Here is an 18110-nt window from a genome sequence, read left to right on the forward strand (position 1 = left end):
AATATAATGCAGATGTTGTTAATCAACCGTGACAACTAAAATTGACAAAGTTCCAGAATTTTAATGCCTGAAAAATGATTCCGTTCCGACATGAACTCTTTGTGCCCAATGAGTCATGAATTGATGTTGGAAGGAGCAACAAGATAATGGCCTGGATTGTAGGTATTTAGAAATAAAATAATGTCCTTAATTTATAAAGTAATATCAGAATAGATCGAAAAACAGGACGCCAACCTAGAATTGCTACACCATGGGACTACATCTATGCTTAAAAGCGGAAACAGCATATTACAGCCAGGGCTAAATAATCCCACAACCTACGGATAAGATCAAGTTCTGCAGTCCAGCCATATTCAGTTGTGAATGGTGGTGGGCAATTAAGCTACTAACCAGCGAAGGAAGCTCCAAAAACATCTCCCTTGGAGGCCAAAACACCATTGCAAAAAACAAGGCTGAAGCATTTGCAACCACCTATAGCCAGAAGTGTCAAGCAGATGATCCATCTCGGCCTTCTCCTGAGGTCTCTGCCAACATAGATGTCAGTCTTCAGCCAATTTAGTTCACTCCACGTCATTTCAAGAAACCACTGAACTAGCCGCGCCCCTCACCCAGTTTTTCCAGTGCAGCTACAACACCGGCACCGACCTGATAATTGGGGGAAATTGCTCAAGGATGACATGTCCACAGGAAGCGGAAAATCCAAACCAGTCAATTACTGCCCCATTAGTCTACTCTCAATCATTAGCAAAGTGATGGAAGGTGTTATAGTAAGAAGTCTTACAATGCCAGGTTAAAGTCCAACAGGTTTGTTTTGAATCATTAGCTTTCGGAGCGCAGCTCCTTCATCAGGTGAATGAAGGTGTTATAAACTGTGCTGTCAAACAGCACTTAGCGGCAACCTGCATACTAATGTTCAGTTGGATTCCCACAGTGTCCCTCACCACCAGACCTCATTATATCCTTGGTTCAAACATGGAGATGTAAGGAAAATAAAGGCGGTTTTAAGGGATTTATATTTGTATGGGTAAACATTAGAAATAAGGTATAGTTTTGGATGGGTTTTGCCATGTTCTGTAGACTTGCCAATATGAATGATGCACAATAGAACATAGAACATAGAACAGTACAGCACAGAACAGGCCCTTCGGCCCTCGATGTTGTGCCGAGCCATGATCACCCTACTCAAACCCACGTATCCACCCTATACCCGTAACCCAACAAACCCCCCCTTAACCTTACTTTTTAGGACACTATGGGCAATTTAGCACGGCCAATCCACCTAACCCGCATATCTTTGGACTGTGGGAGGAAACCGGAGCACCCGGAGGAAACCCACGCACACACGGGGAGGACGTGCAGACTCCACACAGACAGTGACCCAGCCGGGGATCGAACCTGGGACCCTGGACATCTAGTTTAAATAATTTATTCAGAAAGAACTCTGTGGTAAAGATAACTGACCAAAAAAAATAACAAACTACTTACGTTAACTAATTATTATAGAGCGACTGCAAAATATGTCTATCCTCCAAGACGACTTATTCCCAACTGCCTCGAGGCACAGAGCCGCGAGGTGGACTTACACTGCCACACTGCCACCTACTGGTTGGCGGTTGTGCATAATGTTATATACAGAATTGCTTCATGCATATCATCAGAGGTTTAATTTAATGTTTCTGTGCCTGGAAGGGACCTATAGTTAGATTCATGCTAGACATAGGTGCTTGTGTGTGTGGGAGTTTGCCTCTACACCCTGGGCTAGAGTGTGGTCAATTCCAGGCCCACTTGAATCGCAGCACAGGTGAAATTAGGTTTTATTTAAAGTACCCAAGATCCTTGGTTGAGACCAATAAACTACAGTCACCAGGTTTGTGACTTTAAATCACAAGTAATCTTTTGTTACATACAGTAATTAAATGGACAGAAAATGTAACTTCTGCCGACTTCCACATTTCCCAACCCCCCCCACCCATCACTTCCTAACTCACCCCAGTCTTTACAAAACAGATGCAGGCACACAAAAACAAACAATACAGGGGGTAAAGGTTGGTGGAAAGGAAAGAAAATAGGAACAAAATAAAAGGATAAGGATCTTGGATGCACTGGGATGGTTTCCAGTCAATGTCTTTCTGAAGTTCATACTTTCCTGTTTGGTACTTCTTCCTTCTAGGTTTGAGGTGATTTTCCCTGACAAGGTTGTCTACCTTCTCTGCAACCTCAGCATCATTTCAGGTTCACAGCAAAGGATGTGTTGGGGACTCACTGCATTCTGAACACTAGAGCAGTTCTTCTAATTCAGCAAATAGGAGAGGGAGAGCACGCTCCTTTCACTTCCAAGGTCTAGACACTTCTGCCAAGTTCTCTCAGAAAGCATCGTGCAGGAACCAATCACTGACCATTGTCAGGGAGAATGCTGTCCCTGGCCAACCCACCAGTGACCAGTTAACCAATTGATCTGACTCCCTCTAAAGCTGGTTCCTTAGATCCACTCGGTGCCGAAGAGTCCGGCCTCTCCTTTCCAAAATACAAAACCTGGCAACACAGTGTCCTGGCAAGAAGGCTCCTTCAACTTTAAGTCACATGTTTAAAGCCACATCCCGATTATGGGTCCATCGACCAAAATAATAAAAATAAAAATAAATGGGAACAAAGGAAACGATTACATACGTCCCCCCTTAGAATGATGAAACATCATTGCAAGAATGTTTCATCGCGAGGTATGTGACAGAAAATACACATTTTCATTCACACACATCACACACAACATAAGTTTCTCCAATCTTACATTTGCCACTTAATAGCACTTAAACCCGTGACAATGCATCTGCAAGAATACTGTCCTTGCCAGGAGTGCACAATTTATAGGTTGAAAGGTTGCAACAAACTCCAATGGAACAATCCTGCATTCTGAGTTTTATATTTTTCCACAAAATGCAAGCAGATTATGGTCAGTACATACTAGCCTTGGCTTATTATAATGCCAGACAGCAACTTCAAAAAATTAAGGATTAGTTGCAATGTTAAGCCATCCTTCTTAATGGCACAGACTTAATTTCTTTGAAAGTTATCCCACCAGCCTCTCTATTCCTGACTCGTCATCCTGTAGTAACACTGTCTCGACTCCCCGGCAGCTGGCACCCGTGGCCATTTTAAAGCATTTGGAAAAATCAGGGCGGCCAACACTGGTTCAGTTACCAATATGGCCCTCAATTTCTCAAGAGCTGTTTGCTCTTCTGCAACCATCCAACTTTTGCTTGTTTCTGCAATACTTTAGTCAAAGGTACCACTATTGGAGAAAGTTTAAAAAAAATAAATTTAGAGTACCAAATTCATTTTCTCCAATTAAGGGGCAATTTAGCGTGGCCAATCCACCTACCCTGCACATCTTTGGGTTGTGGGGGCGAAACCCACACAAACACGGGGAGAAAGTGAAAACTCCACACGGATAGTGACCCAGGGCCGGGATCGAACCTGGGACCTCGGCGCCGTGAGGCAGCAGTGCTAACCATGGTGCCTTCACTATGGGACAAAAGGTAGGTGCAAAGTTTCTATAGAACACGCACATGCCTAGAAAACTCAGTATCCCATTTTGTTTTGGGAACAGGGAAGTCTAGTAAAGCCCTTACCATGGGCATCGCTCGTCCCTGTCCCACAACGTGCCCCAGATAGGTCACCTTTGCTTTGACAATCTCGCTAATGGCCAAATTGATAACTAAATCAGCCAACTGCAGTTGCTTAAATAACTCCTCCAATTGTGCTACATGCTCCTTCCATGTGTCACTACAAACTACCATCTTGTCCAAATAGACCAAGCAGTTAGGCACCCGAGCCACTACATGATTTAAGAGTCGTTGAAATGTAGCTAGTGCATTGTGAAATCTGAACAGCATCACTTTATGCTGATACAATCCCTTTGGAATCACAAAGGCAGATATGTCTTTAGCCCTGGGCATTAAAGGAACCGGCCGGTACTCCTTTAACAAATCAATTTTCGAAAGGCATGAGGCACTGCTTATCCTATCGATACAGTCCTCCAACCTGGGAGGACCTCAGACACTAATTAGTTTTGGTGAATTTATTAACCTTCTGATAGTCTACACAGAACTAGGTTGGCCTATCTGACTTCGACACCAACACAACCGGCAAACTCAAGCTACTCTTGCTCAGCTCAATCAAATGATTCTGCAACATGTATTGGATTTCCACTTCTGAGTTAGTTTCAGTGGGTTCAGTCGATATGGATGCTGTTTTATTGGGGATGCTGGAATCTGAAACAGAAGAGAAAATGCTGGAAAATCTCAGCAGGCCTGGCAGCATCTGTAGGGAGAGAAAAGAGCTAACGTTTCGAGTCCGATGACTCTTTGTCAAAGCTAACAGACAGAGAAAGTGGGAAATATTTATACTGTGGAGTGAGAATGAAAGATGAGTCATAGCCACATAAACCCAGGGAAACCGGGTGCTAAAGGCCACAGGAACCAAGGGGAAAGAGTGTTAATGGCAGTCCCCAGAGAGAACAAAAGATGTGAAAAGCCAAACAGCAGAGAAACTAACATCAGAGGGTGAACTTTAGATGTGGGGGAAGGGGGAAGCAAAGAGGAGAAAGGGTAAGGAAAGGTGGATAAGATTGAGGGGGGGGGGTTAAATATATATTAAGAAAGAAATGGCAAAAGACGATTAAAATGAAACGGGATGAAAACAAATTTGTCGAGGTGGGGTAGAGCTGATTATCTGAAGTTGTTGAATTCGATGTTCAGGCCGGAAGGCTGTAGCGTGCCTAATTGGAAGATCAGATGTTGTTCCTCCCAGTTTGGGTTCAGCTTCACTGGAACATTGTAGCAGGCCAAGAACAGACATGTGGGCATGGGAGCAGGGTCTTTCATTTTATTAGGTTGGAATCACTTTTGTCTACATCAAGTTCAGTTAATGCAGTGCACCCAGGGTGTGCCTACAAATCTTCTTACACTCTTGCAGTAACCTTATGAGACTGTTTTACAAATTCAGTAACCAATTGTTCTAGTATTACTGTATGTGCTCGTGATACCACAGGACGGCAGCTCTGTCAATTTCTTCCCCCACCTCATTCTTACCATCACTGTCCTTTTCCACTACTTATACCACTACTGACACACTGGTTCCTTCTATCTTCTCCTCTATGATGATATTTTTTCAACCTATTTATGTGGCATTTCTATTAGATCAGTGTTATCAAACATTTTTTTCCCAGGACTCACTTTTTCAAACCGGCCCAACTTCGGGACACATGCCACGCTCGATTACCTTAAATACTAAAGGGTTTGATCTGCTTGATCCTAATGATCTCACTCGAATCAGGTCCACAGGAAGAGAGGGCAATGCGCATATCAGGTGCACAGTCAGTTCCTTTGTGTCATCTTCATCTATGTGAGAATGGAAATTCCAACCTCACACATGTAGGTCATCGTAAAGGGCAATAGCAACAAAATGCTTGTTTTACTCAGCCCTCGATATTCCTGGGAGTTGTACTCCAGAATGCTGACAGCCTCATGGACTTTTGGTGTGTTTTTAATGTGCTGTCAGTGGTCAGGGTACAATGTAGCCTTTTAATTTGGAGTCAGCTGTAAGTTAATAACTGACTCTGGGGTCTCAACCTCTAAAGGAATTGTCACCCACCATTTCTCTTTCAAAATCTGAAACTTCTTTTTTCATTTGCCAGTAATTCCCTGCACTTCACACATGAGCTTTACTTGGCACAACTGACAAAACCATACCTCAAGAAATCATCTTTAAAATGTTTCCTTGATCCCTTTAGCCCCAAGTGCTGTATCTAATTCCTTCTTGAAATTACACAACCTTTTGGCCTAAACTACTTTCTGTGGGAGTGAATTCCACAGATTCACCACTCTCTGGGTGAAGAAAGTTCTCCTCACCTCCGTTCTAAAAGGTTTACCCTTATCCTTGAACTGTAACTACTAGTTCTGGACTCCCCCATCATCGGAAACATTCTTTCTGAATCTACCCTGTCTAATCCTATTAGAATTTTCTAAGTTTCTATGAGATCCCCTCTCACTCTTCTAAACTCCAATGAATATAATCCTAACCAATTTAGTCTCTCCTCATATGACAGTCCCGCCATCCCAGGAATCAGCCTGGTAAACCTTCGCTGCACTCTCTCCATAGTAAGAACATCCTTCCTCAGATAAGGACACGAAAACTACACACAATACTCCAGCACAGTAGGACAGTGGTTAGCACTGTTGCTTCACAGCACCAGGGTCCCAGGTTCGATTCCCGGCTTGGGTCGCTATCTGTACGGAGTCTGCAAGTTCTCACTGTCTGCATGGGTTTCCTCCGGGCGCTCCGGTTTCTCTCACAAGGCCCGAAAGACGTGCTGTAAGGTAATTTGGACATTCTGAATTCTCCCTCCGTGTACCCAAACAGGCGCCGGACTATGGCAACTAGGGAATTTTCACAGTAACTTCATTACGGTGTTAATGTAAGCCTACTAATGTGACAAGAACAAAGATTACTATATGGCAGCACAGTGGTACAATGGTTAGCATTGCTGCTTACGGTGCTAAGGACCCGGGTTCGAATCCCGGCCCTGGGTCACTGTCCATGTGGAGTTTGCACATTCTCCCCGTGACTGTGTGGGTTTCGCCCCCAGAACCCAAAAGATGTGCAAGATAGGTGAATTGGTCACGCTAAATTGCTGCTTGATTAGAAAATAAAATAAATTAAAAAGTTTTAAAAAAAGATTATTATGAGGTGTGGCCTCACCAATGCCCTATACAATTGCACTAAAACATCCTTATTCCTACACTCAAATCCTCTCGCTATGAAGGCCAACATACCATTCGCCTTCTTTACTGCCTGCTGTACCTGCGCGCTTACTTTCAGCGACTGATACACGAGGACACCAAGATCTCGCTGAGTATCCGCCTCTCTCAATTTACACCCATTCAAATAATAATCTGACATCCTATTTTTGCTACCGAAGCGGATAACCTCACATTTATCCACATTATACTGCATCTGCCGTGCATATGTCCACTCACTCAGCCTGTCCAAATCCTGCTGAAGCATCGCTGCATCCTCCTCACAGCTCACCCTCCCACCAACACTATATCATCTGCAAATTTAGAGATAATACGTTTAGTTCCCTAGTCCAAATTATTAATATATAATGTGATTTAATTGTTAGGGTCCGAGCACAGAAGCTCAGCAACATCAAAAGGCAAGCAGCCCACTTGATCAACACCTTATCTACCACCTTAAAGATTCACTCGCTCCATCATTGGCATGCAGTGGCATCAGTGTGTACCTACCATATACAAGGTGAATTGCTCAAGTCTCCTTTGACATAAACTTCCAAATCCCTGGGGCTGGATTCTCCCAAAATGGGGCTATGTCCCCACGCCGGCGTAAAAACGGTGGCGTTTCACTCCGAAGATTCATAAAGACAGTTTGAGGCGATTCAATGCCCTGCAGTGGGCTAGCAGGGACCCAGGGTGATTCAAGCAGCTTTAGCTGCAGGTATGGGCCCCGCACTTCTGGGTTAAAGTTCGACCATGCGCACGGTGGCGGCCTCCAGTGGCCGCGCCGAGCGCCATGGCGGACTGGGACCGCGGAGGCAGTTGCAAGATATAGGCCCCCTCCCCCGATCGGCCACATATCCCTGCATCCGACCCGCCCGACCACCCGATCTGTCCCCCGGCCGCCCGTAAGGTCCCACCCCCCAGTGCCCGATCCTCCCGCCCACCCACCAGCATGTTAGTTCAACGCCGTCGGGAACTCGGCCGGTCGGGAGCGTTGGATCGTGGGCGGGCCTGTGGCAATGGCCCCACAGCCGTGCGGAGTAATTTGCAAAATCGCCGGTTCTCGGGTCCCGGAGAATCGCTGGACCGGCACCAGGCCTGATTTCGGCACGAAAGTTGATTCTCCGCCCCCGCGCCAAACGCGATTTTGGCGCAGGGCTGCGGAGACTTGGTCTCGATTACCTTGATGGACAAGGGCAGCATGGGAAACCTGCAAGTTCTCCTCCAAGTCACACACCATACTGACTTGGAACTATATCGCCATTTCATCACAGGGTTTCTGGGTAAATTTTCCTGAATACCCCCCTAACAGCTATTGTGGAGATCTACATCACATTGACTGCAGCGGATCAAGAATACAACTCACATCATCTTCTGAAAGACAATCAGGAATGGCAGTTAATGCTGACCTTACCACCGATGCTCATATCCGATCAATTAATAACAAAGCTAAAATCAGGTTTGATAGTTATATAAGGAATTAATGTCACTTTGCATTTCCAAGGAAAGTGTTTGATTCCTAAATACAGACAATCCAGCTATTCCCTGAAACTGGCGCCAATAACATCTTAAAAATTTACCCTTTTTTTCTAGTTATCAAGATGTGAGTCATGTTGGCAGGGTGGATTTATTGTCCATATCCTGTTTTGTTGAGGATGTAAGAGTCAGAGTCATCGGGTGGTAATTATTGGAGGTGTCGGGGGCCTTGGCTATAATGGGGAGAGCCAATGAGATCTCTTCTTTTCAGGAAGGCCCTCCAAATTAGGTGCTAATCAGGTGAACGATGATAGGAGGTCGGTCATGGGTTGGTGGTCACCATGAAGGGTTGGAGGTTGTGGTGGTGGGTGTTCGGGGTGGCTGGGGTAGTGGGCAATGAGTGTCAGAAGCAAGAGTGGGGGATGGTTGTCAGCAAATAATAATGCCAGTTCTTTGCAGGCACTGAGTGCAATTGAACAAGGGACCCCGCCCCCACCCACCCACCCCCACCCACAACCCCCCCCCCCAACCCCCCCACCCTCCGCGTCAGTTCCAGCAGTGATGGGATGGAACCACTAGATGATGATTAATTGTTCACTTAATGGCCTCAATTGTCAAGGGGACTGAAGGCAGTTCATGGACCTTCCCACCACAGATTTAATCAGGGTGGGGGCGGGGTCCTTACCTGCCACCCTCCTGGGTGATTAAATGCCCCCACCACCAAACATGCCATGGGAGAGGAAAAAAGACTCATATTTGTGGAGCTAGAGTCACATGGAAGGCTAGACCAGGGAGGGTTGGCATATTCCTTCCTTCAATGGTATCAATGAACCAGTTGAGTTTTCAAAGATCCACTATATTTCATAATGAGTTATACAGAAACTTTTTTAATTGTTTATGATATTAATAGAACTGTCATCAACTTCAAATGGGAAAATCAAAATAAATATTTACACTTTGGACACTTGCTTAACATAGAAACATAGCAAATAGGAGCAGGTAGAGGCCATTTGGCCCTTTGAGCCTGCTCCACCATTCATTGTGATCATGGCTGATCATCCAACTCAATAGCCTAATCCCGCTTTCCCCCGATATCCTTTCATCCCCTTCGCTCGAAGTGCTATATCTAATTGCTTCTTGAAAACATATATGTTTTGGCCTCAACTACTTCCTGTGGTAGTGAATTCCACAGACTCACCACTCTCTGGGTGCAGAAATTTCTCCTCAACTCTGTCCTAAATGGTCTACCCCGTATCCTCAGACCCCTGGTTCGGGACACACCCACCATCGGGAACATCCTTCCTACATCTACCCTGTCCAGTCCTGTTAGAAGTTTCTATGACGTCCCCGCTCATTCTTCTGAACTCCAGCGAGAACAATCCTAACCGATTCAATCTCTCCTCGTACGTCAGTCCCACCATCCCAGGAATCAGTCTGGTAAACCGTGCAGATCACTTCAGTCATACCGATAGGAAAGAAACTGCGCTGGCAGAAATGAGTGGAATGTGGCAACCCTACACATGGGCAGCAGTCAACAAAATGTCTCATGGGCCGCACTCAGAACCCAGATGGGCGGCAGGTTGCCTGTCATTTATCTGGTGGGAACCCAACACCAACGTTTGCAGAAATCCGATTTGTGCGCAACGCCCTGCAAACATTGGTGCGGGCTTGTTTGATTTTGAGAGAATTGCAGAAAAGGGAAAACAACGTGACAACCTTGTGGAAACTCCTTCCCCTTGCCTGGAAATTTACATCTCATGGTTAACATTTGGCTTTCAAACGGCAAAATGTTTCAGCTGTCAACATAAAATTCCAAGCAAACCTTGACTGCATTTCCAGTTGCGCTTTGTGTTGACACTGTTGCTGCGTCTGTTGGAGGGTTTGGCTGCACGAGGTGGTTTGTTGCTGCTGCTGCTGCTGCTGGAGGCCTGCCTGGTACTGAGGATGATGATGCTGAGGCACCTGCTGCTGACATACAAGTGCAGACTGATGTTGCTGCTTTTGCGTCTGCTGCTGCTGCTGCTTATAACGTGAAAGACTAAAGAAGAGACCCAAGATAGCCTTCAAATTTCCATTCCGGATTTCTGAAAGAGATCAAGCATTAAAGAATGATCACAGTTACACAAAAGAATGGCTCCATTTACATGTTTGGGTTAAAAATAGCGTAGTCACAAAATAGCTTTGGTACTTTATATACAAATGTCATTTTTCTATATTCTTTGTACATTACCCACAAATAAATGTTCTTTAAAGCTTCTGACCCTATGTTTTCTTTAACAGTGCCATAGATTTTTTACATTGAACTTTATTTTAATTTAAGTACTGACAACGAACGCTGTTGCGTTTATTGTAAACTGAAGCAACGTAAATGCAAGACCCAGGGTGAGATTCTAACCCCCACCCCCACCCAACTACCACGTGTTTTGGGGCATTGGAGGTGACCCACCATCGGATAGCAGCGGGATCTCTCCGTCCCGCCAATGTGGCTCGCACCCTCCATTGCCGGGGAATCCACTGGGACTGGAAGGGCCAGCAGCAAGGGCCAGGAAATTCCAGCCTCAAATTCATGATTTAAGGGGTTAACTGGAATTCACAACATGTTTACTGCTGCTGTGGCAAGATTAATTATAATCATGCCTGGTTCCCTGCTCCTCCATCCCTCTCTCGAAGGCTTTGACTCCTTGCTGTCAGACGCTTCTGTGAGCACAAGGTTGCCTCAGGAACCTTGCTCAAGTAGCCATTATGCACAAGTCAGCCTTGACAGTGGGTGTGAAGGGACCATTTCGTCACAGGGCATTACAGCTGAGCGCAATCTAGTCCTCAAACCATGGATTCAAATGTGCACTGTGACCAGTGATTGCTGGACGGCAGTCAAGTGAAAGAAGCATTACTAATTTTGTCTGTCTGACCCAGGGCCACCGAATCCTAATTCAGTGGCTGTGATTAATGCCCAAGTGAAACTACATTAGAACCATAGAATTACTGCACCGCAGGAGGCCATTTGGCCCATCGAGTCCGAACCGACCCTCTACTCAGGGTTACACTGAAGACCAGGCTTGATTTTCGTACCTGGCATGGTGGAATAGCCTATCAAAACTCACTATCCAAACTGTCACATGAGCGACTGGATGACGTACTAAGCTGCTACCGTTGACCATGGAACAAGAAATCCAAGGAGAAAAAGCAGACTTCGCCGTGACAGTTTTTACTGGGAAGTGGGCACATAAAAAATAGAAACAGGAGTGAGCTGTTTGGCCTCTTGAGCCTGGTCAGCCATTTGGTAAGATCACAGACGGTCTGATTGTGGCCTTTACTCCCATTTCTTGCTTGCTCCCCAAAATCCCTGTAGGTGAAGAGTCTGTCTCACTCAGCCGTGAATTTAATGACTCGGCCTCCACTGCTCCCTGGGCTGGAGAGTTCCAAACACTAATAACCCTCTCAGGAAAGTGATACGCAAAAGAAGGATTAAGATTTCATCAATGAGCTCACCGGTGGATCTTCTGCCAATTTTCTGCATGTTAAACAATCAAGATTGGTCAGGATTCTTTTGTGCCCCCCCCCCCCCCAACCCACCCACCCCCACCCCATGGCGATTTTCCACCACCTGAGGTGACCCGCTGATGGCAGGATCTTCGACCCCGTCGATGTCTACAGGCGCTTGCGTGCCTCACACCCTTCGACACCGGGAAACACAAGGACCGGGAGACCCCGTCAGTGGAAAGGGATGGTAAACATTGGCCAGTGAGTTTCCATTATCTAACTTACAACTCTCTCCTCTAAGGTTCTGCTCCTCTTTCCCATTAGTTGATTATATAAGAACTATGGTGCTCAGGTTTAAGGTTTTGAGTAAGAGATGATGGGGGATATAAAGGAGAATTTTTTTTACGCAGCGGGCAGTAATGACCTGAACTTCACTGCCTATGAGAGTGGTGGAAGCGGAGATGGTGAATGATTTCAAAAGCAAATGGGTTAGGCACAGCTGCGCAGTGGTTAGCACTGCTGCCTCACGGCGCTGAGAACCCGGGTTCCATCCCAGGTCTGTGTCACTGTCCATGTGGAGTTTGCACATTCTCCACGTGTCTGCGTGGGTTTCGCTCCCAAAACCCAAAGATGTGCAGGGTAGGTAGATTTACCACGCCAATCAGAAAAGAAAAAGCAAATGGGATAGACACTTGAGGGAAATGAACATGCAGGACTACAGGGAGAGCAGGTCAACGGGTCTGACTATTGTACTCGACAGGGAGCGGGCATGGATTTGATAGGCCGGACGGTCTCCTTTTGTGCCATGGTGACTCTTTGGCTGGAGCTTTCCAACTCCCCCGCCACAGGTTCTACCATGACAGGGTTGGCGAGCCAGTGAAATCTCCAATTACATCGACAGGACCTGGTGTGAAGTGCTGGAAAATTCAAGTCTATACTTCTGTCGCTCTAATTCTCTGTTCCAGAAATCTGCCTATTTTTCTGAATAGCTTACATCATACAGATGCACGGTTCTCAAATATATTTTGAGGAAACTGTGGAAGAAGAGTACCAACCAAAACTGAAACAGAAAACTGCATTTAAGATTTCTTCCCACTACATATGCATATGTAGCATACATATGTTTTTTTAATGCAGCAGTGGCTTTACAGAATTTTAGCAGGCACAATAATTACTCGCAAAACTGGAAAGAAAATGTGAGATAGCAACAGTTTCCGGCTTTGCTGCCTTTCTCTCAAATTTATTAAGCTACTGTTCAGTGAATTTTCTACCCAAGGGATTTCTGAGAAGCCTACATTAATTTTCCTAAAAATATCTTGGAGCAAGCAGTAAATAAATCATGCAACAAAGATGCCTTAATTGAGCGTGACTTTATTCTCAGTAACCTCCACATGCCTCCAGAGTGCTGGTTTGCCAGCACTATCAATCTTCTCTAAACATTGAGGGGAGGGATTTAAAATCTTTTGTTCAAAACAACAAAATGGCGAGATCTTCCGTTCTGCCGATGGCGTACCCCCGCCGCGGGAGGTGTGTTACACAAGGGAGATATTAGGAAATAGGGTCCAGGAACGGGTCCCAATGTAGCTGACAATGTAGGGGTTAAACAGACTGAGGGGGAAAAAATCCTGCTCGCACAGAGGCAGAGGGGTATTCCCACATATGGCCAAATGACATTGTCCCAGTCAGACTTAAACACGTTAGTGGAAATATATAGGATGCCCCAGATCCATTGTCCTTCAGGACACTCTTGTCTGTCTAGCTATTAGCCCATTACAAAGTCTGATGGTCTCTTTATCCATCAATGGGAAGTTAATTGCTTATCAATAGCATGGCTCTGTTCTATTGTATAAACGGAGTGGACAAACAACCAAGATAACGATGAGAGGTTCAAGTCTGGAAAGCCCAGGGGACCTTTGAGGGGCAGGGCAGAGTTTAGAGAGAGTGAGAGAGAAAGAAAGAATGCTGTTTTGTACAGTTACAAGGAGAAGGCTTTGGAAATTGACCGAGGGGTCATGATAATTGCAACCAAAGCAGGCTTCAGAAAAAGGGTTCAGAACGAATGCCCCTAGCAGAAGAAAAATTGCTTTGTAACTGCAAGTATTGCCTTTGTCTTCCTGTGAAAGTGGCATGAGAGCTGCATGTTCTGTCACAGTGTTGTTTAATGGGAACTAGTGTGTTAAGGTTAAGAAACTACACATAGTCTGTTATTGTTAGGGTTGAAGTTTAAATATAGGGCAGCACGGTGACTCAGTGGTTAGTACTGCTGTCTCATGGCACAGAGGAAACGGGTTCGATCCCGGCCCCGAGTCAGTGTCCATGCGGAGTTTGCACATTCTCCCCCTATCTGCGTGGGCCTTATCCCCACAACGCAAAAAATATGTGCAAAGTAAGTCAATTGGCCACACTAAAATTGCCCCTTAATTGGAAAAAAAAGAGAATTGGGTACTTTACATTTATTTTTTATATATGTTTTTAAAGTTTAAATATTGTTTTCTCTGTTTTTGATACAGTTTGTTTATAAAATAACCAAGCCCTATTTCTTATATTATCACACCCGTAGCAAATCAATCTTACCGCACCATCTTAAAACTTAAAGAAGCTATGGCCCTGGTTCGGCCTCTGCCCCACTTTGAGAGTTGACCAGGCCCCAGGACAGGTGGATTCAATGGGAAATCCCACTGGTTGAGGCGGGACCAGAAGATACTGCTGCCGGCTTGCCTCCCACAGCCGGAAACCACACCCCATGGGGAGGCCAGACAACCTCGTCTTATGATGCACAAACCTCGGAACCAACCGCATTTGTTGGGTGAGTCGTTAAAAACCACAATGGAACAAATTTGAATTCCCACAGCTTTAGAGTTGGCACAAAGTTATTGGAACAAACTCGACTTCCCTCCACTGGAAGTCACATAAACATTTTGTCTTCGGCTACAACTAGTTTGCTGCCGCAGGCGTCGCTTATTAATCTGGGAAGTCATGGAATAACATCCAGTTGGTTCGATTTACGTGGAATAAATTTTGACTATAGCCTCAAGAATAGTTTGTTCAATTTTATGGAACTCACTTATTGAGAATAATTCTAATATTGAAAAATATAACTGAGGCTGATGGGAGTCAATTGGGCTCGAGATCAATGAGCAACAATTTTGAACACTGACAATAGTTATTTTGAAAATACATGGTGTAGATTGGTTCCTTACCTTCTGCAGAAAGACCTTGTATATTCACTCCTTTGGCAGCCAGGAAACTCAGGCACACATCAATATTTTCAATCTGGAGTTAGAAAAACATAAAGAAAAGTGGCAGTTTAAATCCTGTTACGTTGGGCACCAATGATGTTTAGCCACAGTTAGTTCATATTGCTCAAATTTTATATCACTATAACGAGAATGGGACTTGTTTTTTTTAATGTGGTTCATCTTCCATCTGCAAATGAATAAGCAATCCTCAAAAATGGGACAATACATAGGATCGTGACTGTGCACTGTGATACCCCGATACTACATTTGCTCCCATTTATTCTGTAGCAAAGGCCATGAGTGAGATTTTGCGGGAATCGGCGGGGCGGGCAACTCCGGCGCGAAGGAGTGGCATGAACCACTCCGGCGTTGGGCCCCCCAAAGGTGCGGAATAGGGGCTAGGCTGGCGCCGAAGTGGTTTGCGCCGCGCCGGCCTGTGGGTAAGGGGCTTGGCGCCATGCCAACCGGCGGCGAAGGGCCTCTGCCGGCCGGCGCGAGTTGGCGCATGCGCGGGAGCGCCAGCGAGCGCTGGCGTCATCCCAGCGCATGTGCAGTGGGGTTCATCTCCGCGTCGGCCATTGCGGAGGTCCACAGCAGCCGACGCGGAGGAATAGAGTGCCCCCACGGCACACACCCGCCCGCGGATCGGTGGGCCCGATCGCGGGCCAGGCCATCGTGGGGGCACTTCCCGGGGCCAGATCCCCCCGCACCCCCCCAAGTCCCTGGAGGCCTCCCGCGCAGCCAGGTCGCGCCGGTTGCCATCGTGGGCTGGAGAATCGCCAGGGGGGGGGGGGGCGCTGTTAGCGGCCGCCGACCGGCGCGCTGCCATTCCTGCCCCCGCCAAATCCCCGGCGCCGGAGAATGCGGCAGCCGGCGGGGGGCTGGATTCACGCTGACCCCCGGGCGATTCTCCGACCCGCCGCCGGGTCGGAGATTCCCGCCCTTAACACGATAAACTCCACTCACCCCCAAGTTAGAAAAACAGAAAGAGGAAGAGAACTTTAAGTGGAAAATGAACAAATGAGGAAAAATATACATTTATGGATGATCTTCTTTACTTACAGTTACCCCATGTACAAATCTATAGAAGATGTGTAAGTAATATTGCAAGCTGAGATCAGTGCAATAGCTTAACTTTGTCAGCTTGCAGGATAGAAAACCTTAAGTACTTGTTTCTTGCATTTGATAAATGAAGGCACTAATGCTTACTGAAAGCATGCAGGCTAATTTATCTCACTGTATTAAGAACATAAACCTGTTTTGGATTGTGTAACAAGGTGATTGCAGCTTGAAGAATACTCTGGCCAATAGTTCACAGCCAGCGAAAGGACAGCATCAATAAATGTATTCTTCTATATTCCATTAACCTGAAACTTGTTCCTTGGATATAGTTTTGCCTGTTTTAGTTTTCATAGGACAAGTGAATGCCCCTGATTCTCGCTGTTAAAGCTCTATAAAATCTCAAACGTATTTCCTCTTTAGAAGGGAAGAATGCAGATGCAGATCAAACTTTGGCATCAGAATTTCTCGAGCTGAATGAAATTCAAACAATTTTCATCAAAGATTTGAACAATGTTTCAGGATTATCAAATCCAACTCACAAATGCAGCACATTGTGTTATCTGCGGATGAGGATCATTTATTCAGCATGCTAAAACACAGCAAAAAAGGGTGACAATTTTCAAATTGAAAATATGAGGCATCTAAAACTAAAGGTCTGAAAATAGGCCCAAATTCTTGAAGAATGAGGCTGAAATCCTGCACCTTGAAATATTTCATATGTCTCTCACGTAACCTAACTTGGCCTCCAACTGATCCTGCCGCTAAGGGAGAGCTACGAGTCACTTAGGACTCGGCACCAAAGGGGTCGTGTACTTTTAAAAATTGCGAAAGCCTTAGGAGACTTCAGGGAATCCGCTGCAAGGTAAATTTTGCGTCACTCCACCTTGTCAAAGATATGGGGCGAGATTCTCCGACCTCCCCTGCCGGATCGGAGAATCCCCGGGGGTCGGCGTGAATCCTGGCCCGCTGCTCCGACGCCGGCTGCCGTATTCTCCGGCGCCGATTTGCGGGCGGGGAGATCACGATGTGCCAGTCGGGGGCCGTTTACAGTTCTCCGGGCTCCGATGGGCCGAGCAACCGTTGTTTCCTGGCCAGCCCCTTCGGCGTGAAATGGACATGGTCCATCATGGCGGGACCTGGCTTGTCAACTGTCTAGTGGGGTCCTCGGGGGGGCGTGGCGGGATCCGGCCCTGGGGGGGGGGGCACCAATCTGTGGGCGGGCCTGTGCCGTGGGGGCACTCTTACCCTCCCCACTGGCCTCTGTAGGTCTCCGCCATGGCCGGCGCAGTGAAGAACCCAGACGCCATCCGGTCTGCGCTGGCAGTTCAGCGCCTGCGCCAACTTGCAGCGGCCCTTCGCCGACCCCTCCGCCGCCAGCCTAGCCCTCGGAAGTGCGGAGGATTCCGCAACTTCCAGGCGGCCCGATGCCGGTGTGGTTCGCGCCGCTCTTGGCGCCGGCGTCGAGCCAGTTACAGGAGAATCCCGCCCTTGGTGAGGGGTGCCTCGATGGAAGGATACAGCCATGACGTGAGCACTTTGCCTCTGATCAGAGAGATCAGTGTGAAATGCTCAACACATATAAGATGCTCAAAGCACAGCGTTACAAAGCTCTGGGATCACCACTGTTAAAAAAGTATTTCACACTAATAGAATGCCTTTCACCTCCTCAGGACTTCTCTCAATACTTCAAAGCCAATTTGGTAGCATGATATCACAAGTGGATAGCACTGTGGCTTCACAGTGCCAGGGTCCCAGGTTCGATTCCCCGCTCTGTCACTGTCTGTGCGGAGTCTGCACGTTCTCCCCGTGTCTGCGTGGGTTTGGCCCCCACAACCCAAAGATGTGCAGGGCAGGTGGATTGGCCACGCTAAATTGCCCCTTAATTGGGCACCCCAATGACAAAGTAACACTCCCTCAGACTGTTGCGGAATGTATGGATTATGTGTTAAAGTTCTTGGGCTGGATTCTCCGCTCCCCGATGCCGCAATCGCGTTTGACGACGGGTTGGAGAATCCACTTTGACGCCAATATAGGAGGCGGCGCCGGTTTTGTATTCTCC

At 46.6% G+C, this 18110-nt stretch overlaps 1 protein-coding gene across 9 annotated transcripts in view; it reads right to left on the reverse strand.

Annotated features, from left to right (window-relative positions):
- Positions 1-18110, reverse strand: part of nav2a (neuron navigator 2a) — a 1053608-nt gene that overhangs the window by 349632 nt on the left and 685866 nt on the right. For all 9 annotated transcript variants that reach the window (XM_038808368.1, XM_038808371.1, XM_038808364.1 and 6 more), the window contains exons 4-5: positions 14951-15023; positions 10093-10354 (exon numbers count right to left, since the gene is read on the reverse strand). In XM_038808368.1, the coding sequence (XP_038664296.1) occupies positions 10093-10354; positions 14951-15023 (335 nt within the window). The remainder of the gene's footprint in view (positions 1-10092; positions 10355-14950; positions 15024-18110) is intronic.

This window comes from Scyliorhinus canicula, chromosome 9 (assembly GCF_902713615.1).
Source record: "Scyliorhinus canicula chromosome 9, sScyCan1.1, whole genome shotgun sequence".
Lineage (NCBI taxonomy): Eukaryota > Metazoa > Chordata > Chondrichthyes > Carcharhiniformes > Scyliorhinidae > Scyliorhinus > Scyliorhinus canicula.